Source organism: Balaenoptera physalus (assembly GCF_965194825.1).
Source record: "Balaenoptera physalus genome assembly, chromosome: 5".
Lineage (NCBI taxonomy): Eukaryota > Metazoa > Chordata > Mammalia > Artiodactyla > Balaenopteridae > Balaenoptera > Balaenoptera physalus.
The window spans coordinates 128,330,507-128,356,786 of record NC_138884.1 but is presented as its reverse complement, the minus strand read 5'-3'; the positions used below and the strand labels follow the sequence as shown (position 1 = coordinate 128,356,786).

Genomic DNA, 26,280 nt, shown 5'->3' with positions numbered 1-26,280 from the left:
CTGGATAAAGAAGGACATTTCATAATACTAAGAGGGTCAATCTACTAGGAAGACGTAAAAATTTTTACCTTTTAGATACACCTAACAGAATCTCAGATATAAACTAACAACTAAACAAAACCACGAACCCATAATCCTAATAGATTTTAACATACCTTTCTCATAGAATAAGTAGTTAAAAAAAAAATCAGTAAAGACATGGCTGATATAAACAGCAACAACAAATACTACAACCAATCAAAAAAACAATATATTGTTACATTCTTTTCAATCAGACTTAGAATATTTATCTAAATTGGGTCAAAAGCAAATCTTAACAAATTACAAACGAGTGAAATCTTATGGTATATGTTATTTGACCACAATATTAAGCTAAAAAGCAATGACAAAATGATAACTTAAGCAACACAATACTGAATAACAACCTGCCAGAAGCAAAAATTTACTTTTAAATATAGGAAACATTTTCTCTAAAGCCAAGCCCCAGAGTAAACATTTCACATGCAAAATATTTCTTTGTAAAGAGAATGTAGTTTTGCTTTTCTCCTTATCATTTTACACAATTTTATGAAATTTAAGGCCATCAGTTTCTACAACTGAAATATTTTTAAGATATTGTGTTCACCAACGCACACTCACAAAGAAATAGCTGACGGGGCTGAGGAGGGGGTAGAGGAGTGGTGGATTACGTCATACATACATAAGGCAACTTTAAAGATTACTTTTTTTTTAGAATGAACATCAGAGTTTCTTCTAAATTCTTAGGTACTTTTAAGGCCAATTATTCCACTGTAACTTCTTGAATTTTTACTTTTTATAAAATGTAGACTGTTTAAGACAAATAAGATCCTGGCTCATTTCAGTTTTTTGTTTTTTTTTTTCCTTTCAGCTTTAAACAGCATTTCTAGCATGTTAAGGCCAAACAGGTTGATTTTGTATATTGTGACTGAAGCGATGCAATGTTCTTAAAAGTTACTTCTATGTTTCCTGAGAAGAAACAGAACGCACTATTATTTCAACAATACTTTGTAAACAAAAGCTGTGCCCTCTATAAAAGAAAATCCTAGTCCATAATAGATTATTATTTTCTACTCATTTTTTTTCAAAATAGTAAATTCACATTATACCGATTTAGTAAAGTGTTAAAATTTCGATGAAACAACATCATGATACATTTAAGGAAAGAAGCCAGGTACTTTAGTTTCTAATAAAGCCAAGATCTGTATTTCACAAAGGTATGGTTATTTTCTGCAGGATCATTTTATGAGCAGACATTTAGTCCTGTCCAAAAAGTCAGTTAAGACATTTGGTTCATGCCAGAAGATACTTGAAATTTAGCCCTATCCAAAACATCCATGAGCAAATTTGGTCCATGCCAAATGGTTTTGGACAGGGCCATATATCAAGGACATTCTGGTGTGGACCAAATATCTTACAGATGTTTTGGACAGGACCAAATGTCCTTTATGCATTTCTTCACTCAACACAATATTTACTCAATAACCTGAATGCTGGGTAGAAAGAAAAAAAGACAATCTTTGCTTTCTATGAGACTGCATACTAAAGAGACTGACTATAAACATATGCCCAAATGAATCTATAATTCAGATAACGATAAGTGCTATGAAGAAAAAGAAAATAGATTAAAGGGAAAGAGAGCAGTGGGAGGAAGGGAGTGGAGTGGCAAGTTGGCTAATTTAGACAGGGTTGTGAGAAAAGGTCCATCAGGTATTTGAATGATAGGAGAGAGGTCCATGGATGAGTACTGAGACAAGACTGAGCTTAGCATATCTGAAGTATAGCAAGAAGAGGAATCAAATATATAAGAATTTTATTTTACATAACACTGTGTGCTCTTTCTTAACATCTATATCCCAAGGAACTATCAAAGTTTTTTTTTCCTCCTGAGGTCTTACCTGGTCGAATTGTACTATCTCTTCCAAATAAATGAAGGCGTCTTCTACCAAGACAAAAATGTTCAATTATATGAAAAATTTCTACAGGCTTTTCTATATTGCCAATTTCAGGTTCTTCTGTGATAATCAAGTCAATGTCAACATTAGCATGAATGAAGTCCCCGTCTGTGCTACGCTTAACAGTTCCTTTGATCCCCATAAGGCAATGTTCCTAAATAACAATAAGAGCAGAACAATTAATCTCTTTTCATCAACAGTCATATTTCATAACATTTTACATTTCTGATGTTCCCCAATTCCAAAACAATCCTTATTTCTCTGAATCTTTGGGATACATGTCTATGGGCAAAAACACAAAAGGAAAAACCTGGATCTCTGGATCTGAGAAGACTGCCAGGGAAACTAGACATTAGAGTATTAAACCTGGGGACATGACATTTTAGAACTGAGTCAACAACCGTAGAATCTTTTCCTATGCAACCCTGGATAATAACTTGTCTTCAGCAGTTATGGGCATGGCACTTGACCTTGGAATCTTAAAATGATGTTATACTGGGCCTCACATGACCCAAGATCAAAACTATATATAAGGTATAAGCCTTTTCATATGGAGAGGACTTTAAGCATGGATACAGACTTATAAATACTCAACATAAGTAAATGTGAAAATCAAACGATTTCCTTTTTTGTTGTTTGTTTTTTGACCTCTATTTAATCTGGATGACAGAGTATGATTTAAATAAATTTAATCTCACTTGACTCCATGAACCAATAATAGCAAGGATGGCTAAGATTCCCTTCAAACAGAATTTCTAGTCCAGGAAAGACTTTAAAAAGACTCTCCACCAGAGGCTCCCTGAAGAGTGAAAGACTGGAGGACAAACTGTTAAACTCTGATAACTAGCTGGGCAGTCCTCTGAAGCAGAGGTTCTCAGTGGTTCTTGTTCAGGTAGAAAAAAGAGAGGAAGGTGAAAGAAATAGTCATCTAAGCTGGCCAGCTATGAGTCTTGCTGCCATTTCTTTTCTCTGAGCATAGAGAAAGGAAAAAAATCTCAGGGTCAGAAGTACTAAAAGCCCATATCTGACTCAGAATTACAGCAGTTTACGATATACAGGAATACCTTCTCCAGCACAGTATAGGTTGATCTGAGTGAATAAAATATTTTAAAATTAACTTGGATGTATTACTTTAATGCTCAATGCCATTTGTACAAGTCAAAGAGAAGGACCTTTCCACCAAAATTAATTAAACAGTATATAGTCACTTGGAAAAGCTTGAGAGAAAATAATGAAAATAAAGAAAACAGAACAGTAAAGGCAATACCTTTGTTCTCTGGAAGACAGCCTTTGGATCTAAAGTCTTAGTCTTCCCAGGATTGTTTTTATTGGTTTTAATCCAACAAATATCTTCACATCTTCTGTAACCCCACTTGCGTAAACACTAGAAATGAAAGAATTTTTTAAAAAATCCTTAGCTAAAAGAAATAAACAATACTTAAAATAACCAACCAGCATTAAAAACTTCCTAGAGGTTTGAGACATTAAATTCCAAGGTGTCACAGTAATTTTGTCTTTGTGCAGAAATAGAAAAAAAGAAATACTAGTCTTTAAATATACAGCCATTATACAGAATACACATATACCTTCTGAATATTAATATACAGTTGATATCAAAACATAGAAAGGATTACATAATACTCTGATTCTTTAATACTACCTACTACTGTCATCAATAGAAAGTTTTAAATCATAAGAAAACTCAGTCCCTCTTTAATCAGAAAATAATTCAAAAGATAATTCTGAATAAATGGGCCACACTCTTCAAAATGTTAAGGTCATGAAAGATAAGAAAAACTAAGAAAGTCTTCCAGATAAAAGAAGATTGAAGAGACATGAAAACTGATGACACTGAGTGATCCTAAGACCAGAGGAAAATTATTTTTACTATATAGATGTTATAAGTGGGACAACTGCAAAAACTGTCTTATTGAGAATAGTATCAAAACAGTGTTAATTTTATGATGCTAATAATTGTACTATTATTATATAAGAAAATGACCTTATCTTTCAGAAATATAACTGAAGCACTTAGGGGGAAAGGGACATTATGTCTAGAATGTACTCTGAAATGGAGGAGGGAAAAAGGGAAAGAATGAAAAAGAGTAAAAGAGAGAGTGAGGGGGAGAGGAGAATAAAAAAGTAAATGTGAACATTTGAGCTTCTGGGTGAATGGTAAATGTGGATTGTTGCATAATTTTTAGAACTTTTCTGTAAGACTGAAGTTATTTTGAAATAAAATGTCTTAAAATCAGAAAAAGAACAAAAGATAATTTTGTTCCTTCCACCTCAACTTTCTATCCTCTGACAAAGCTAAAAACTGTTGAAAATGTTCTAACTGATAACTTCTTTCCAAATTAGAGTCTTATAAAATGTTACTTTTATGATTTAATACTAAACCTCAAAAATTTAGAGACTTTAAATTGTTCTTATATTTCTTTATTGGGTAAAACTTTACTTTCATCTTTATGTAATCTAGACAATAGAGAGATTTGAACCTTAGTGTCCTAGAATCTGTTATATATGAACATATAACAAATACTAAGTGAATACTCAGAGTGGCATTTTGAGGCCCACCATATGTAGGTGTTGGCTAGCTGCTGGGGAAAAAAACATGAATAAGATATAGTCCTTACCCCTAGTTGATTAAGAGCAAAGTAGGGGGAAATAAGTAAATTGTGCAGTACAATATTGTTGGTACTATGATCAAGTACAAATAGAGATGTAGTGGAGCATAAAATATATGCACTTTCCAGGAATGCTCTTACTGTATAAACTGAGATACACCACAAAATGAAACTTAGATTTTTAATTTAAAATCTCAAAACTCAAGATCAGTATCTGTTCCTGTTGCCAAATATCTGTTTCGCACTGCATTAAATATCACAACGGCCTAAATCCAACATGCCCTAATCAACTTAGCACAAGCTCATGAGTATTTATCATGCTGTATTATTTTTGTAATCATTTGGAGCCAAAATCTGCTTTCACCAATATGATAAATTGCTGCATAAACAAATAGATAAAACCTCCTAATCAATTTCAACCTAATTTGGGGGGTGGGAGAAAAGCCCAAAGCCAGACATTAGAGCTAAAAAAGGTAAATACCAATATACCTATAAAAACATACAGTATGTCTCTATTTTCTTAGATTTTCTATAGCATCTTAGGGAGGTGCCAGCAATAAAATAGATACCCTATATACAGTTACAGTCTTACCATGGAGTTAATAAATGACAGAAGCAATGATGTTATCCAACAGTCTCAAACTTGCTATTTATACAAAGAATACAAAAGCAATTGCAGAATTTCAGGGTTTGAGAACAAATTTATCTCAATATAATCCTACTTAAATTCTTCACCTGTCAAACCTCCTAAAATTACCAGGATTTAAATGAGATCATAGGCAGTAGATCAAGTAATATTTCCTAAAAATGGAAAGTATTATCCAGTAACAAGTGAGGTAACTGAAACACACAAGAGTAAATATCTCTTTACCCAAAGTTTCACTGTTGGACATCAGAATTGAGACCAGAACTAACCGCAATGCTTCCATTATAAAAAAGCTTTATTATTTTGTTTCCATTTAGAAATCCAAAATACTCCAATCAAAAAACCAAAAAAAGTTCTGAAATACAATAAATATAAGGTACTTAAATTGAGATGTTACAACTTCTCACTCTCATGCATTCATTCAAACTGTGTGCTCCAGATGCTGTTATTTTTCCAATTTGATTTGGCTTCCATTTGGAATTCAGGAGTTAATGCTATTCAGAAGAATACTTTTTAGCTACTAATAATGAACAGTAAATGACACTAAGCGGCTTGCTTTTGCTGCAGTTCAGTTTCAAATCTCTAAACTATTCTCTTCCTGCAGTTGTAATAAATCATATTTTGATTTATTCACCCCTAATGCTAGTTAACTAAGGGGTACTGCCTTTTGCACATTCTTTTTTAAACATTTTTTTCTTCTGAATATTTTAGTACTGTTTAAGAAACAAAGGACAAAATAACATTAATCTTCAAACTTCTTATGCAACATATTGTTATTTTTTTCTTACGAATTTAAAAAACCACTTAAAAAAACACCATCTTACCACTCTTCCAAGGTCCAATCCCTCCCCAGAACCACACCAGAGAAAAATAAATGATCGAGGTGCTGCAATCTCATCAATTTCCAACTTCATGATCTGTAAGAAATCAAACCAATATTGCATAGAAGCATTTTGTTTCCCATTCATCCTAAATCCAAAAGAACAACCATTGAGATGTATCAGGACTTACAGCAAATGTGTTCTTTAAATGTACTAATTTTCATTAGGAAATACAATGGAAAATAAATTTTATCCTTAAAACTTGTTCTTCTGGTTTTTTATTCCCTATTAAGACAACACACACAGATGCACACATGCACATACATACACTTGATTTTATATGGAAAGAGTTTACAGGAAACCATATTTATAGAATTACAGAATTTTATAAGTTATGGCTTGAGAGCAACCTGTTACCATTTACAGAAAAAGAAACTGAAAAGGGATTAAATTACCCCAAAGATGGGGCAAAATTAAAACATAAGCACAAATGTCTGGGGGAGGACTTGGTTTCCAGTAGAACAGTTCTAAATAAAATAAATCAATATACACATTTCAGTATAATGACTAAGTCTGAAATGTCACAAACAATAGACTATAATTGTTTGCTTTGTATTTGTTAAGTGTGTCAATTTAAAAAAAAGTTCTGCAATAATTAAATCTCTAAATTGGGGAAATACCATATATTTGTATAAATGACTACAAAAGCAACCATTTTACATGGTATTCCTTTTCTTTTAGCTTCCTGTCACAGTTAAGAAGTTCCAGAGACAACGGTTCAAGCAAATATTTATTAGTTTCATGTATTAAGAAAATCTTAACTTCTACCCGAGTGGATCATAACCACATCATCTATAATTTATCTAGGTGAAAAAACATTATTTGACAGTGATAATGGAAAAAAAATTACAATAGGCATAAACCTATTCAGTTTTATACTTCCGACTTTAAGTCTTGATATCTCATCTAATATTCTCATAGGAATATGAATTAAAATAAATATGTAATATACACACACATGTATTCCTACAAACGTCTATACATGGTATAGTTAAAGATAAGTGATGGCACACATCAGTGAAAAACATTAAGCAAATTACTCTCTTGACATTACAATTATAAATGCTAAATGTTGGTATTTTTAGAAAGTGCTTATATTCTTAAAATTAAACAAAACACACTGGCCTCTACTGACTCTCTAATGTGAAAAAGAATACCTGTGAAACCCGAATGCTTTTCTTATTTATACTTTATTTATATTAGCTACTGGAACTTTCTTTAAGGTATTATCACATAAACGTTAAGAGCTTAGGGCTCTGGGGCCAGACAAAACTTTTCAATATGCATATAAAATGGAATTCCTTTATTTCAAAAACTCTGTTAGTTTATCATATATAATTGAAGCTCCTGTACCTTCACTGACCAAACCTTAGAGATTGGCTAGAGAAAATAAAGTTCAACCTAACCACCAATCATAGACATAATAAGATTAATTTTTCAATTTTCTTTTGACTAAATTGACAAAGATTGTTTTATATTATTAATCAATTTTGATGAGGATATGGTAAAATAGATATTTCTTAAACACTACTAGAAGGAATGTAAATTTGTGCAACCTATCTGGAAAACTTCTCAGCGATAAATATCAAGAGCATTACATCTTTAACCTTAAGTTTTGGGGATACTATATACTGTATACTTTTCTGTGTTTCAACAATAAACACAGATTACACTTATTAGAGGAAAGGAAAAACTTGTAAAGTAAAATAAAATAAAAGTAAAATAAATAAAATTGCCAGAGGTATTGAAGCTGAAAGGAAAAGCTTCAAGGAAGAAACACTGAAGTTATTACATCTTGAAAAGTAAGTAATATTAACAATAGTTAACAATTATTAACTCGGAAGAAGACGTGCAAGGATTCAAAGCAGTTTTCTATGGAACAGCAGTCTAGAATTTCAGTTCTTTCCCTTCCCTGCCTCTCCTGTGTTCAGTGCTCCTGATCACACTCTCCTCCTCAAAATTCCCTATTCCCTTGGTTTCCGTGACATTCATACTCTCTTGGTTCACCTCATTCATCTTTGACCCATTCTTTTCACATCTCTTTTATAATGTGCCTCTTAAATGTAAGTTTCCTGAGGATTTACAGTAAAGCCACACTGTATCTTAATTGAGACACTATCTCAAGACAAGTTCATTTATTCTCCTAGGTTTATTGTGCTAACCCTTTAAAATCTGTATTTTGAGATGATCAGATCTGTCTTTTAAGTTTCATACTCTAATTACAACCTCTACTTGAATGTCTCACATACACCTCTAAATCAACACATTCAGTATAATCTAATCCCTCTAATCCTGTTACTCTTCTTAAATTGACTCTCTCAGCTGGTGATAACTCAACCCATTTATCCAAAGACTCAAACTCCTGAGTCATCCTTTACTCTTCCCCTCTTCCCAATCACTAGATCTCACCATAAGTATCTACAAAACATTACTGAATTCATCACCTCCTTTCTGTTCTTATTACCATCACCCTACATCAGGGTCCCTTCATCTCCTAACTAGACTACTGCAATGGTCTTCTATCTGCTCTCCCCTCTCCAGACTTCATTTTCCCTAGTCCATCCTCCTCTACACACTAACCTGACCATTTTACTAAACTGGTTAAAGCCCTTCAAAGACTCCTTAATGCCTTTAGGCATTAAGCTAAGCTTCTAAGAAGACAAGTCCAAGCTTCTAAGAAGACAGCATCTCAAGACAGTCCCAATCTGTGTTCCAACATCAACCTACACACAGACCTCCCTCATCCGTCTCTCTGCCTCCATCCCTTCTGCTCTTGCTGTTCCTTCTGCTTGGAATCCCGAATCCACTCTTTTCTTCAGCTGGCCAATTCCAGCTAATCTATCCATTCATACTGTTCATGTGTCACCTCCTCTTTGTTTATGTCCCCCAGCTTCCTCAGCTTGGTCAGTTTTTCTCAGATCACCTTATGCAGTCCTCTATTATTGAAGTAACAATATGATAATGCAATTAACTGTTTAGGTAATTGTTTATTTTATCCCATTAAACTGTGTGCCCCTTAAGGCCAAATACTAAGTCTTATTCATCTTTGAATCTCCAGTACCCAGTTGCCTAGTACAAAGTGGTGCTCAATAAATATTTGTTATTTCCCTTATTGATCAGTAAAAACAGATTACTTTATGTAACTAACTGAAGCTATCAGCTTGTTCAATTTTATTCAGGAAAATATAACATTATCACAATTATATAATACTGAATTATATCACAATTATATAATACATATGCCCCTTAAATCTATTATACTGTAAGTTCTTTAAAGAGTAGAAATTATGTTTGTGTGTGTGTGTGTGTGTGTGTGTGTGTGTGTGTGTGTACGTATACTCTGATGTTTACTAAAACTAACCAAATATGGAATGTTATCAACCATTCAATCTGTTTTTAGACTTATTTCTAGCTATACATCCAAGGACTCTAAGACTGGAATTGTGAGTCTTCCACAGACGATTTACTCACTACCTGATCAACTTCTGCCTCAAAAAGACAAACCAGACTAAAGATATTATAATATTTGTTAATGTACCTTATTAGACCTTCAACCATAATATATACTATAAATCTATATTTACAATTCCTAAAAAAGTAGGAATATTTATAATATTACTTTCTGACCAGACATATATTTATTTGAAAAATAAATAATTCATTACAATGTACAAAGTTTGATCATACATCATCCCAAGTCCAGCATTTTTCATTAGCAGTGATGCCAGTCTCTCTGTAATATTCTTCTAAAGGGGGTTCAAGAAGAATCACATCAAATTTGGGTGTTAGTTCTCTGATGTCAAAGGCTTCTATATCTGCTTGTAAGTACCTATTTGATTAAAGCATAAAATGTTAAGAGATTTTCAAATACTTTACAGATGGTAATGAAAGGAATTTCTTAAATATTTCCTAAACACTATTTACAAAGTCACCATGAGCTAATTACTGAATACCTTTTTATGGAGGAGTATCCTTCCTCAGTACAGACAGTAAACCATCTACCAGTGCTCCTCCCGAGGACACGGATACACTCACACTACAAGTAAAATCACAGTCCCACACGAACATCCAAAATACAAACTTCTCTCATTTCTTATATTGAAAATCCATACTCAGATATGAGTGTCTGAGCCCCTTTCCATTATCATCCTAATATTCCAAAGAATACCATATTACTTTTTCCACAATTGTTAAGTTAGTAAAACTATTTGTTAGTAAGTTTTAAATTCCTCCCTCTAAAAAAGTTTCTAAAAATGGACATAATTTCCTTTCATTAGTTTGTGTCTTAGTAATATTGTTTAAGTCTTTTCTAGCTACTTAGTATAAATTACTACTAGCCTTTACTTAATGGTTATTTCCACATAGTATGAAAGTATTTTAAATATAAATATAAAATACTTTAAATGTAAGAGTATTTTTAAATAGGACAAAATGTTCAAAGTAAGCTAAATGTTATACACATATATACACTACCAAATGTAAAACAGATAGCTAGTGGGAAGCAGTTGCATAGCACAGGGAGATCAGCTCGGTGCTTTGTGACCACCTAGAGGGGTGGGATAGGGAGGGTGGGAGGGAGGGAGATGCAAGAGGGAAGAGATATGGGAACATATGTATAACTGATTCACTTTGTTATAAAGCAGAAACTAACACACCATTGTAAAGCAATTATACTCCAATAAAGATGTTTAAAAAAAAATGTATAAATGGTCAATATGTTAATGTTTTCAATAAATCCATAAAATACAGAAAAAAAAAAAAGATGGCGAATTTTTTTCAAACAGAAAAGAGGTTACATGATAAAAAGACTAATATTTTAAGGCTGAGTTGGGAACAAAAAACCCCACTTACATAGGAGGAGTGTTAGATTTAGCTATTAACTCATCCTTCAGCCTGATGAGCTCCCTCAGTTTAGGGTATTCTTCAAATCTGTCAGCCAAACCTGAAGAGGAAACAGAGTAAATTCCAAATCTCAATACAAAGGAACATCAGTGCATTCAGACGTGACGAGCCTGCACAGAACAAAGCAATACACAACCACCTCTTCATCTGCACATCCTTTTAAAAAAGTCTGAGGACTTTTAAGCAATGCATATATACATTTTATATACCCAATGGCCCTAATCCCACATGCAGGCAAGCTCCCAGATGTTCTAAAGCCCAGATCAAGTCAATTAACTATTTAATTTCTCAAATTTATTAAATTAACTAACCTGCTTATAGCATCAAATTTAGCCATTCTGTTCTCAGGAAAAGAAAATTTTTTCTCTCAATCATGCTTTTTTCGTTTTCTTTTTACTAAAAAAAGTCTTTCTCCCAAAGAATCTAGTGATTGTTAAAATTTTTACTTAGTTTCTTAGACAGTTATCCAAAGCAGAGAAAATGAGGATTTCTTTTCTTTACTACTGATGATCTTAAATTAAGTGGCTACACTTTATGGACACAATCCCAGAACAAATCTAATTAAGAAGATAATGAGTCCCTGACAGTCATTAGCTCACACCTCATTCACTCTGATTACTTATCTAAATTGTACTACCAATTCCAAGATAAGTCACTTTCTCTAAGAATATTTCCTATATCAGTATTTATAGTTTTAAAGATCTCACTCCATATTATTATAAACCAAATCCTCAGAAACATTTTCAAGCTTAGGACCTTGAAAAACATCTCCAAGTTCCATAAAGGTTAAAAACAGGAGACTTGTTCCCATGTCCTCAAAAATATTTAAATCTTTGAGCCTCAGAAGAGATTTTAGGTAAAACAACATAATAACTGTTTAAACAACTGTAGGAGTAAGTAGGGCTTTGAATATCAAAGATTCCTAAAAGTTTTTATTTTGTTTTTTCTTTCTTCCCTACAAGAAGCATATTCATAACAATATAAGTTATATAAACATCTTAAGTTGAAAACCAGAAGTACATTTTAATAACTTTAATATCAAAGAGTAAAAAAGTGAAAGATTTTGTAAAGCCTCCTCAATCAGTGGTTACAGATCAAATTTCAAATGAAACAAATCTGAAGATTTTAGTACAGTCAGGTTTCAATCACAGTAGAGTCAGCTCTCAATCATCTACAAAAGAGGTACGCCTTTTTCTCAATCCATAATACTTTCCTAAGTACATTTTCTTTGCCTTGGAGAAATAAGTGTCTTAAAAGCAGAAAGTCTGATAATGAAATTTGGTTATATCAATATAACTTATCATAACTTTGAGGAGAAAAACAGCTTTTTGAAGTATAATTGATAAATAAAAACCTTATATATTAAACCTATATTTAACGTATGCAATTTGATGAGTTTGAACATATGCATACACCTGTGAAACCATCACCACAATCAAGGTAAGACATATCAATAACCTCCAGAAGTTTCTTTGTGTTCCTCTGGTTTTAGTGTGTGTGCATGTGTGTGTGTGGTAAGAACACTTAAGTAAGATGAAATCTACCCTCTTAAATTTTAAGTATTGCTGACTACAGACAATTTGCTATACAGCAGATCTACAGAAAAAATTTATCTTGCATAACTGAAATTTTATACCAATTGAACAACAACTCCCCATTTTCCTCTCTCTAGCCCCTGACAATCACTGCTGCATTCTCTGCTTCTATGAGATTGACTATTCCAGGTACCTCATAAAAGTGTTATGTATTTATATACACATACTATTTTAGGTACCTCTGTAAGTGCATGCATATTTGCCATCCTGTGACTGGCCTATTTCACTTACCATTATCATAACTTTTTGTGCTACATCTAAATTTTGCCTGTGAAAACATTAAAATCAGTTTCTACATGTTGCTTACAAACAAGAAAGGAAAAAATAAATTGGATTACATCAAAATTAAAATTTTTGTGTTGCAAATGGTACCAACAAGAAAGTGAAAAGACAGGAATTCCCTGGCAGTCCGGTGGTTAGGACTCTGCGCTCTCACTGCCAAGGGCGTGGGTTCAATCCCTGGTCAGGGAACTAAGATCCCGCAAGCCGCAGTGTGCCCAAAAGAAAGACAACCCACAGAATGGGAGAAAATATTTGCAAATCATACATCTGATAAGGGACTTGTACTGAGACTATATAAACAACTCTTACAATATAATAATAAAAAGACAAATTATCAATTAAAAAATAAGCAGGGTTTAGACATCTCTCTAAAGTAGGTATTTAAGTGGAAAAATAAGCATAGGAAAAGATTCTTAATATCATTAGTCACTAGGGAAATGTAGATCAAAACCGCAATGAAATACTACTTCATACCACTAGGATGGCTATAATTAAAAAGACAGATAATAAAATGTCAAGGGTGGTAAGAAACTGGAAGCCTCACATATTCTTGGTAGGAATGTAAATGGTACAGCTGCTCTGAAAAACATTTGGGCAGTTCCTCAAAAAGTTAAACATAGAATTACCACATGACCCAGCAATTCCACTCCCAGGTATATACCGAAGAGAAATGAAAGCATACATTCACACAAAAGCTTTACATGAATATTCACAGCAGCAGAGTTTATAACAATCAAAAAGTGGAAACAACACAAATGAATAGATAAACGAAATGTGGTATGTACATACAATGGAATATTTGGCAATAAAAAGAAATGAAGTACTGATAATATGCTGCAACATCAATGGCCCCTGAAAACATGTTAAGTGAAAAAAGCCCAGTCACAAAATATCACATATTGTATGAGTCCAATTATATGAAATGTCTAGAATAGGCAAACTGATAGAGACAATAGTCAATTAATGATTGCTTAAGGCTAGGGGGCAATGTGGGAGAAGGAATAGGAATTGACTGCTAATGAGTACTGAATTTCTTTAGGGGAGATGAAAATGTTCTAAGGATGTGGAGAAAGGGGACTTGTACACTGTTGGTAGGAATGTAAATCGGTGCAGCCACTGTGGAAAACAGTATGGAGGTTTCTCAAAAAAACTAAAAATAGAACTACCACATGATCCAGCAACTCCATTCCTGGGTATATATCTGAAGAAAATGAAAACACTAATTCAAAAAGATACACACACCCCAATGTTCTTAGCAGGATTATTTACAATAGCCAAGAAATGGAAGCAACCTAAGTGTCCAGCAAAGGTAAATGGATAAAGACAATGTGCTATATATATATACACACACACACACATACAATGTGGTGTATACACACACACACAAACACAATTACTACTCAGCCATAAAAAAAAAAGTGAAATTTTGCCTTTTGCAACAACATGGATGGATTGGAGGGTATTATGCTTAGTGAAATAAGTCAGACAGAGAAAGACAAATACAGTATATTATCACTTATACGTGGAATCTAAAAAACAAAACTAGTGAATATAACAAAAAAGAAACAGACTCACAGATAAAGAGAACAAACTAGTGGTTACCAGGGGGGAGAGGGAAATGGGGAGAGCAAAATAGGGGGAGGGGATTAAGAAGTACAAACTTCTATGTAGGGCTTCCCTGGTGGTGCAGTGGTTAAGAATCCGCCTGCCAATGCAGGGAACATGGGTTCAAGCCCTGGTCCAGGAAGATCCCACATGCCGTGGAGCAACTAAGCCCGTGACCACAACTACTGAGCCTGCACGCCACAACTACTGAAGCTCATGTGCCTAGAGCATGTGCTCCGCAACAAGAGAAGCCATCGCAATGAGAAGACCGCGCACCGCAACGAGGAGTGGCCCCACTCTCCGCAACCAGAGAAAAGCCCACATGCAGCAACGAAGCCCCAACATGGCCAAAAATAAAATAAATAAAATAAATTTATCAAAAAATATATATATAAAATAAAATTTAAAAAAAAACTTCTATGTATATAATAAATAAGCTACAAGGATATATTGTAGTACAGCAAAGAAAATACAGCCAATATTTTATAATAACTATAAATGGAATATAATCTTTAATAATTGTAAACCACTATTTGTACACCCAAAACTTATATAATATTGTAAATTGACGATACCTCAATTTTTAAAAAAAGTTCTAAAATTAGATTGTGGCAATGGTTGCACAAATCTATAGATATTCTTAAAAAACTGAATTATATTCTTTAAATGGGTGAACTGTATAGTACATGAATTATCTCAGTCAAGCTGTTTTTTAAAATGTAGGGATAATGCCTTTGGTAAGCTTATCGGTAGACTGGACACAGCTGAGAAAAGATTCTGAGCTTGATGATATCTCAATGGAAACCTCTAAAACTGAAAAGTAAATAGAACAAAAATTGGGGAAAAAAAAAAAAAAGCCAGACTATCTAAGGAATGTGGGACAACTACAAAAGGTATAATGTGTAATGGAAATATAAGAAGGAGAAAAAACAGAAAGAGGAACAGAAGAAATATTTGAAATAATAATGACTGAGAATTTTCCCAAAATAATGTCAGATATCAAACCCCAAATACAGGAAGCCCAGAGAGTACCAAAGAGGATAAATGCAAAAAAACCCCAAAGCAAACAAAACCCAGCTATACCTACACACGTCATTTTCAAACTACAGAAAATCAAAGCTAATGAATAAATTCTGAAAGAAACCAGAAAAAAAAAAAAAACCAAACCTATTGAGGAACAAAGTTAAGAATTATACCCAACTTCTCAGAAACAAACAAGCAAGAAGAGGGTGAAGTAAAATACTTAAAGTGTTGAAAGAAAGAAAACACCAATCTAGAATACTGTCCTTTGCAAAATTAATCTTTCAAAAGTAAAGGAAAAATAAAGACTTTCTCAGGCAAACAAAAATTGACGGAATTTGTTGCCAATAGGCCTGCCCTGCAAGAAATGTTAAAAGAAATTCTTTAGAGAAAAGGAAAATAATATAAGTCAGAGAATCAGATTTGCATAAAGAAAGGAAGAGCATCGAAGGAATAAATGAAGGCAAAATAAAAATGAGGGATAGTGGGCTTCCCTGGTGGCGCAGTGGTTGAGAATCTGCCTGCCAATGCAGGGGACACGGGTTTGAGCCCTGGTCTGGGAAGATCCCACATGCCGCAGAGCAACCAGGCCCGTGAGCCACAATTACTGAGCCTGCGCGTCTGGAGCCTGTGCTCCGCAACAAGAGAGGCCGTGATAGTGAGAGGCCCGCGCACTGCGATGAAGAGTGGCCCCCACTTGCCGCAACTAGAGAAAGCCCTCGCACAGAAACGGAGACCCAGCACAGCCATAAATAAATAAATAAATAAAAATAAATAATTATAAAAAAAAATGAGGGATAGTTACAGAACCAAAATGAAGGAAAGATGGAAGGAAGAAGGAAAAAAGTAACACTGCTTGATGGAAAAAGAGAGTGGACTAGAAGTACTAAGAATGGAAAGGGGAAGCCAAGCCAGGAAAAATAATTTTGTTAGAAATAAACCACAAATGGATAAATTACATGCATGTAATCAACAGCTAGCAACAGCATATTCCCAACAAATCTGACATACCTACATCTCTGATGAAATTTTGAGGTCTATGTCCGGTGTCTACAAAATGTTGGCAGTAATCATTATGGGGATTTAAACTCTGTGTTCCCTAAAGAAAACATCAAAATTAAATTAATAGCATTCGCTCTGATGGCAGATACACTAACTCTGTACTTTATTTTTTATTATGAGGCCATACAAAATATAAGTTAATTGACATTAAAAAAACCAGAAAACATCACTATTAAAATAATAGTATTACAATTCAGTATCTACAGACATTAATAAAGCATTATCTCATCCTAAATAGCCAAGCATCAGAAGAATATTTCATGAATAATTTTAAATCACCTTTATTTTATAATAATGATCCCTCAATAACTGAAAAAATCTTGAAAACAAGTAAGTATTTAAAATCTTTTCAGGCACAGAGCTAAAATGTGAACAGTTATGGACTTGAAAATTATTTATTTACCTTAAGAAAAGTACTAGAATCTTTGTAAATCTCTTCTTCATATGGCAAATTCTCATCCTCCTGTTGCATTTCTAATTCATCCTTGGAAAAGGAAGTATACATTTTATGTATAAGAGGAGTATCTTACATATTATGATATCTCGAGTATTAAGACTCATATAAATATTTTCTTTCCCTAAGATACAATAAAGTTTTCAAATTACTGTTAAAGTCAAACATTGAAGTCAGGACTTCCCTGGTGGTCCAGTGGTTAAGAATCCGCATTCTAATACAGGGGACGCAGGTTGGATCCCTGGTTGGGGAACTAAGAGCCCATGTGCCGTGGGAAACTAAGATCCCACATGCCACGGGGCAACTAAGCCCGTGCACGCGCCCGACACCTAGAGAGATGCCCACGCGCGGCAATGAAGAGCCCACATGCCACAACTAAGGCACGATGCAGCCAAATAAATAAATAAATAATTAAATAAAATACAAATTAAAAAAAAATTCTTTTTAATCTAAAAAACAAAAAAAATTGAAGTTTTTGCTTTCCCATCATTAGCTGTAACTAGTTATGTTTATAATATATAAAATAAATGTTTCTTTTTCATTCTCATCAGTAATAATTGTCTATAGCTACTAATTTTGTTGACTAAGTTATCTAGGATTATTTATCTCTGATATAATACCTTAAATATTAGAATTTAGCTCAAATCATGAAAGATACAACCACCAATGGGGCAATTTTATTTCTACTAGATCAAACCATATGAAACTGCTATTTTATAAGTCAAAAATGCTAAAACACCAGAAACTGTATATGGTTTGACCTAATATAATCACAAATAGTTGTTATATAAAAGGATATATCAAATGCAACCAACACACAAGAGAATATTTATGAAATTAGATTAATTATACCTAAAGATTTACTGAAACTATTCTCTTCTCTATTGAATATAGTTGTATGACAATTAATTTGAAAAAAATGGAGGTAGGTTTTTTTGTCCTTAACTTTCTTTCTTTTCAACTACATATTGTAATTACACGTTGAGAAGCTGGGTTTTTGCCTTGGGCCTCTGTCAGAAATGGTTCTACACTGCTGTCTAGCCCATGAGCTCTCAAAATATTTCAATTTGACTACCCTATATTGTTAACATGGAATAATGCAACTCAAAAAAGACAGTATTGTAGCCTCTCGAAATATGATGGAATTATCCAAAGTTTCTGATACATCTACCTCCTTACTCTTATTTAAGAATGCTATCACCTAGTGCTTACTAGGCATTATGCTAAGTGCTTTATATACATCACCTAATTTAATCCACATACCTCTTGTGTTAAACTGATATAAATGTCTTAATTTACCTAATTACATACACACTACCAACAATTATTCAGTATTCTGTCAAAATTCAGCTTCTGTCAAATTTTGTTTTCCTGGGTAAGACTCTATGGATTGTAAGGACTTATTTTCTTCTTGACCATAAAATTGTCCCATTCTCTACTTGCCTTATATTCTTCCATTTTGTCTTCATCTGTCTCTCCTTCATCCTGATACTTACGTTTTGCATTTGGAGCAGAGGTATCATAGGAAGCCCTGAAAATTAAAACTGAAATATCACTCACAAATATATACAAGATGTATAAATGTATCCATTAATAATATTAAAGAACCAGTTATAAAAACAGAACAAGGCAAATTTTTCCTGACTAAACAGTATCTATTCACCCAGTTTATAAATCTTAAAAGTATCACAACCTGATGAATAATCTGTACTTTATTTTTATGAGAAAGCAAACAAATAAGAAACTAAGCTTTTATAAGGTATGTATGACAAAAAGAAACTTCTATGTTATGTATCATTCTAATCCGTCTTGAGCAAAACTGATGTTCTATAAAGGACCATAAGGGACTACTACAAGCAACTATATGCCAATAAAATGGACAACCTGGAAGAAATGGACAAATTCTTAGAAAGGTAAAAAATTCCCAGACTGAACCAGGAAGAAACAGAAAATATAAACAGACCAATCACAAGTAATGAAATTGAAACTGTGATTAAAAATCTTCCAACAAACAGAAGTCCAGGACCAGATGGCTTCACAGGTGAATTCTATCAAACATTTAGAGAAGAGCTAACACCCATCCTTCTCAAACTCTTCCAAAAAATTGCAGAGGAAGGAAAACTCCCAAACTCATTCTATGAGGCCACCATCACCCTGATACCAAAACCAGACAAAGATACTACAAAAAAAAGAAAATTACAGACCAATATCACTCATGAATATAGATGCAAAAATCCTCAACAAAATACTAGCAAACAGAATCCAACAACACATTAAAAGGATCATACACCATGATCAAGTGGGATTTATCCCAGGGATGCAAGGATTCTTGAATATATGCAAATCAATCAATGTGATACACCCTATCAACAAATTAAAGAATAAAAACCATATGATCATCTCAATAGATGCAGAAAAAATTCGATAAAAATTTGACAAAATTAACACCCATTTAAGATAAAAACTCTCCAGAACATGGGCATAGAGGGAACCTACCTCAACATAATAAAGGACATATATGACAAACCCACAGCAAACATCATTCTCAATGGTGAAAAACTGAAAGCATTTCCTCTAAGATGAGGAACAAGACAAAGATGTCCACTCTCACCGCTATTATTCAACATAGTTTTGGAAGTCCTAGCCACAGCAATCAGAAAAGAAAAAATAAAAGGAATACAAATCGGAGGGACTTCCCTGGTGGCGCAGTGGTTAAGAATCCACCTGCCAATGCAGGGGACACGGGTTTGAGCCCTGGGCCGGGAAGATCCCACATGCCGCGGAGCAACGAAGCCCATGCGCCACAACTACTGAGCCTGCGCTCTAGAGCCCACGAGCCACAACTAATGAAGCCCATGTGCCTAGAGTCCATGCTCCGCAACAAGAGAAGCCACCACAATGAGAAGCCCACGCACTGCAATGAAGACTAGTCCCTGCTCGCCGCAAGTAGGGAAAGCCTGTGCACATCAACGAAGACCCAACGCAGCGAAAAATAAATAAATAAATATTTTTTTAAAAAAGGAATACAAATTGGAAAAGAAGAAGTAAAACCATTGCTGTTTGCAGATGACATGATAATATACATAGAAAAATCCTACAGATGCCACCAGAAAACTACTAGAGCTAATCAATGAATTTGGTACAGGATACAAAATTAATGCACAGAAATCTCTGGCATTCCTATACACTAACTACAAAAGATCAGAAAAATAAATTAAGGAAACAATCCCATTTACCAATGCAACAAAAAGAATAAAATACCCAGGAATAAACCTACCTAATGAAGCAAAAGACTTGTACTCACAAAACTATAAAACACTGATGAAAGAAATCAAATATGACACAAACAGATGGAGAGATATACCATGTTCTTGGATCTGAAGAATCAATATGGTGAAAATGACTATACTACCCAAAGCAATCTACAGATTCAATGCAATCCCTATCAAATTACTAAAGGCATTTTTCACAGAATCAGAACAAAGAATTTTACAATTTATATGGAAACAGAAAAGATGCCAAATAGCCAAAGCAATCTTGAGAAAGAAAAATAGAACTGGAGGAACCAGGCTCCCAACTTCAGACTAAACTACAAAGCTACAGTAATCAAGACAGTATGGTACTGGCACAAAAAAAGAAATATAGATCAGTGGAACAGGATAGAAAGCCCAGAGATAAACCCACACACCTATGGTCACCTTATCTTTGGTAAAGGAGGCAAGAATACAGAATGGAGAAAAGTCAGCCTCTTCAATAAGTGGTGCTGGGAAAACTGGACAGCTACATGTAAAAGAATGAGATCAGAACACTACCTAACACCATACACAAAAATAAACTCAAAATGGGTTAAAGACCTAAATGTAAGACTGGACACCATAAAACTCTCAGGAAAATGTAGGAAAAACACTCTTTGACATAAATCACAGCAAGATCTTTTTTGACCCACCTCCTAGAGTAATAAAAATAAAAAAACAAACAAATGAGACCTAATGAAACTTAAAAGCTTTTGCACAGCAAAGGAAACCATAAACAAGATGAAAAGACAACCCTCAGAATGGGAGAAAATATTTGCAAACGAAGCAACTGACAAAGGATTAATCTCCAAAATATACAAACAACTCAGGCAGCTCAATATCAAAAAAACAGATAACCCAATCGAAAAATGGGTGGAAGACCTAAATAGACATTTCACCAAAGAAGACATACAGGTGGCCAAGAGGCACATGAAAAGATGCTCAACATCACTAATTATTAGAGAAATGCAAATCAAAACGACAATGAGGTATCACCTCACACCAGTCAGAATGGCCATCATCAAAAAAATCTATAAACAGTAAATGCTGGAGAGGGTGTGGAGAAAAGGGAACCCTCTGGCACTGTTGGTAGGAATGTAATTTGATACAGCCACTATGGAGAACAGTATGGACATTCATTAAAAAACCAAAAATAGAACTACCATATGACCCAGCAATCCCACTACTGGGCATATACCCTGAGAAAACTATAATTCAAAAAGACACATGTACCCCAATGTTCATTACAGCACTATTTACAATAGCCAGGACATGGAAGCAACCTAAATGGCCAACGACAGAGGAATGGATAAAGAAGATGTGGTACATATATACAGTGGAATATTACTCAGCCATAAAAAGGAATGAAATTGGGTCATTTGTAGAGATGTGGATTGACTTAGAGTCTGTCATACAGAGTGAAGTAAGTCAGAAAGAGAAAAATAAATACCATATATTAACACATATATGTGAAATCTAGAAAATGGTACAGATGAACCTATTTGCAGGGCAGGAATAGAGACAAAGATGTAGAGAACGGATGGGTGGACACAGGGGGCAGAGGGAAGGGGAGGGTGGGATGAATTGGGAGATTAGGACTGACATATGTTCACTACCATGTGTAAAATAGATAGCTAGTGGGAACCTGCTGTATAGCACAGGGAGCTCAGCTTGGTGCTCTGTGATGACCTAGATGGGTGGGATAGGAGGGGGTGGGAGGGAGGTCCAAGAGGGAGGGGATATATGTATACATATAGCTGATTCACTTCACTGTACAGCAGAAACTAACACAACACTGTAAAGTAATTATAGTCCAATAAAAAAAAATTGATAACTACAACACTGAAAAATTCTAAATGCTTTATGAACTATCAAATCAATACCACTTTTAGGGCAAACTGTGTTTTTTTAATAAGGATTTTAAAAATAAAATTATATATGGCATATAAGCTAACTCCTAGCCTAACATTCCATTTTCTAACTACTTTATAATTGAAAACTTACTGTATTCAGATAGTATTTCATAATTCATGAACTAACAATAAAAACCAATGTTTCCTAAATCTATACACTGATGCTTCTAACAACACACTTCATACCTAGGATTATTGTTTATTAAAACAGTGATCCTTTCACAAATATTAACATGTCACTAAAAAAAAAATTATTCAACTGACCTGCAAGTTTCTCTTGTTTCGGCAATTTCTCTCTGCTCATCTTTGCTATTTAACACAGCACCAATACTGTCAGCACTTTCAGCTCCCAACTGAGAAAAGGCAAAAACCAAAAATTAGATGACAGTGTACTGAATAGCCTTCCTAGTCATTTGTAGCAGCATTTAATACATCAAGTATTAAAAAAAAAAAAACAAAACCCATAACTACTGCAGCAGGCAAATGGACGAATTACCTTGCAGGAAAAACAGAAAACACCTTGGAGCAAAACCATGTTAATTAAGAATGATTTTGCCAGCTGAAAAGTATTTTATGTTTTCAGTTATTTTGAAATTAAAACAATTAACTTGAGCCAATCTTCTACTTTTAAAGCAAATAATAAAACACAATTTAGCAGCAGTAGCAATAACAAAACAAAAAAAAAAGCAGCTAACATATAGGGTTTATAGTGTGACAGGCACTACGTTAAACACTTTGCATCCATCGGCTCACGTATTGTACTTTATTCCATGCTGTAATAAATACCTTTTCAGTTTTATTCAAGCCAAGTCTTTATAATGATTATAGGCACAATACTAAACTTTACAAAAACCTGAAAAATAGTCATGCAAATTCGGGTTGGCAGTTCGGGAAATTTTGCAAAATACAACAAATGTAAACAAATCACTAGTTGAGATAAGCCTGGATACACAGTGTGGGATCAATTCATGGAAAACTTTAAAAGCCAAACCAAGAAGTATAGAATGCAATTTACAGGCCATGAGGAACCACTTAATATTTTTAAGCACACAAAGGGCATGAGGAAATCTGCATTAAATAATCCCTTAGCTCAAGAAAGGTGAGAAGGCACACTACAATATTAGAGCTGCAAGTCCCCAGCCTTGATCTTAAACAATTACCACTGCCTCTTTAGACTACCCACTTCATGACTCCCCTAAGGTTTCCCCAATGATAAATCTCTTCCAATATATCACCTGTTCCTGATATTTTAACTTTTCCATAAAATCTTCCTGACCCTTATTCTTTAGTCAGAAAACACATTTATTCCCATAGGTGGAATGCTTTCTAACCTTCTTCCCAAGACTGACTCCACTCCCTTCAAATCTCAGATGAGTACATTTCCTCTGAGGGTCCTTCCATGAACACTATATACAGAATAGGTAGCCTCCTTTCCATTATTTTTACCTCCTCATTTCCTCATTAAGATCATAGCACTTAATACATCCTTTTTGTTTTACTTTTATTTATTTGTTTCACGGTCACTATCACAACTTCCAATTTTTTATTTGTACAATTCAATTACTTTATCAGTTTACTTTTGTTTACTTCTCCCCCACTGAAATGTTAGCTCACTGAGGGGAAGAACTCTGTCCTGCTGGTATCTGTATGTTCAGCAGCTACTATAACATCTGACTTATAGTACATGTTTATAAATATGTGAATGAACCAATGAGATTTTCTACCAAGGTGTAAATCAGAATACAATGTTTTACAAGAGAAATGCTTTAAATCAAATTGTGCTTACATATATAATTGTCTTCTCATGCTCCAACATTTTAAAAAAATTGTGGAATGACTGGAGTAATAGACTTTCCATTGTGGTAGCACTAAATATATTATTTGAATAATTATGACAATTTGGTATCATTTGAAAGCACGTATAATTTTTTGAAACAAAGCTACAAGTTAAATAAAAACAGGTGTAAATCGTTGATGATAGCATCAATTGCCACAATCATGGTCTGGGCCTATATACTACATCCGATATCTTCATCCAGCAGCCAAAAGTAAGTCAAGCAAATTATACACACTTGAGTTATGCTCTACTCTGACAGATCATCAATCAACAAAAATTTATTAAAAACTTACTTTGGGGGCTTCCCTGGTGGCGCAGTGGTTGAGAATCCGCCTGTCAATGCAGGGGACACGGGTTCGAGCCCTCGTTTGGGAAGACCCCACATGCCACGGAGCAACTAGGCCCGTGAGCCACAACTACTGAGCCTGCGCGTCTGGAGCCTGTGCTCCGCAACAAGAGAGGCCGCGATAGTGAGAGGCCCGCACACCGCGATGAAGAGTGGCCCCCGCTTGCCACAACTAGAGAAAGCCCTCGCACAGAAACGAAGATCCAACACAGCCAAAAATAAATAAATAAATAAATTTAAAAAAAAAAAAAACAAACTTACTTTGGGCAAGAAACAAAGTTAGGATAGAAGATTAAGCCAACAGGAATTAAATGCAAAGACGTTGCACGCAAACTGTTTATATTCTGTATGATGGTTAATAATATACAGTAGTGGACTCAACAGTAAGGAAAATGGATGCTCAGAGGGAGAAGAGCCTAAGCCAGGGAGATCACAATAGGTTTCATCACAAAATTCTGACCTGGGCTGTCACAGAGGATAGACAGAAATCAGAAAGAAAGGACAATTTTTAAAAATCATACAGTAGGTACTGCACAAATCATGTTCTAGAGAGTAATAAACCAGTCTGTCTTGTTCATACAGAGAAAAGTAAGTGAAAGAAAGGCTGAAATTAGTTGGTAAAGTGGAAGTCTGTCATTGATTATACTGTACATCCTTACTTAGGTGGAAAGGTTCCTATCCAACTGTACTAGGAGGCAGCCAGGTATATTGCAAAGGCCTAAAACTGCAGCCTGCAAATGTAAAAGGTTTGCGGCCTTCAGCATATAACAAATTCCCTGAGCTTTATTTTCTTCATCTATAAGACACAGATAGCATCTGACTGGTATGATCAAATGTAATGTATGTACAAGCTTGGCAGAGTCCTGACACACAGAAAGGACTTAATAAATGGCAGCCATTATTAAATTCTGTGCAGTATGTAAGCTCTCTGAGGGTAGGACCACCTATTATTATTCATAGCTGAATTGCCAATGTCTACAAAAGCTCCTGGCACATAGTAAGACACTCAACCAATCATTGTTTACGACTATTCTGAGTCAAACAGACATTCGAATTCAAAACTAAAGAGTAAGAATCTTGGTGGTAACAAAGAGCTGCTGAACATGTTTGAAGATAACATAATAGAAACTGGGAAAAGGAAGGCTTGGAAAAGATACCTGATTTGTCTAAAATCATTATGCCAGGAACAGATCTGATTCCAAATGCCCCCTTTTTTTTTGGCCGCGCGTTTGTGGGATGTTAGTTCCCGACCACAGATTGAACCCGGGCCACAGCAGTGAAAGCGCTGAGTCCTAACCACTGGACCACCAGGGAACTCCCTAAACGCCCACATTTTTAACACTGTACCATAAATCTTTTCATCAGATCGTAAAAGAGGATAGGTCTCAGATTTCCATGTACTAAAACGAAAATTTATTACTGAAAAAAATAACAGTAAGATGCCTCATCAAGCCTGTGAGCATTTCCCCCATCCCTTTTACTGGTCTGAGTGGCAGAAAGTAAAATACAACCTCTAATTTTAATTAAGCAGAGGTGTGCATCTGCATTTTCTGCTTGTGTACTCTACTAATCAAGTGTTAATTTATTCACACACAAGAAGGAGTGAAGCCAAGATTTGGAAAGACAAACCTGGGTTCAATTTTCTGGCCCAGAGGTGAAGGAGCCGGGGCAAAAATTAACCTCTGGAGCCTCTGTTTCATTATCCGATAAGTGAAGACAATATTACCTATTTCAGAGATTTGTTGTGACCGATACAGATTAAGAATTCAAACATTAGCTGCGGGTGAGGACGCGGATACCGTACACGACACAGTCGACTGCAATACGCATCATGCAGAATCTAA

General features: G+C 34.5%; 1 protein-coding gene across 1 annotated transcript in view; it reads right to left on the bottom strand.

Annotated features, from left to right (window-relative positions):
- Positions 1–26,280, bottom strand: part of METTL14 (methyltransferase 14, N6-adenosine-methyltransferase non-catalytic subunit) — a 32,244-nt gene that overhangs the window by 5,209 nt on the left and 755 nt on the right. Inside the window, exons 2-10 of the mRNA XM_082462903.1 lie at positions 22,518–22,606; positions 18,491–18,578; positions 16,997–17,077; positions 16,543–16,630; positions 10,979–11,069; positions 9,815–9,956; positions 6,071–6,163; positions 3,241–3,357; positions 1,917–2,127 (exon numbers count right to left, since the gene is read on the bottom strand). Of these exons, the coding sequence (XP_082319029.1) occupies positions 1,917–2,127; positions 3,241–3,357; positions 6,071–6,163; positions 9,815–9,956; positions 10,979–11,069; positions 16,543–16,630; positions 16,997–17,077; positions 18,491–18,578; positions 22,518–22,606 (1,000 nt within the window). The remainder of the gene's footprint in view (positions 1–1,916; positions 2,128–3,240; positions 3,358–6,070; positions 6,164–9,814; positions 9,957–10,978; positions 11,070–16,542; positions 16,631–16,996; positions 17,078–18,490; positions 18,579–22,517; positions 22,607–26,280) is intronic.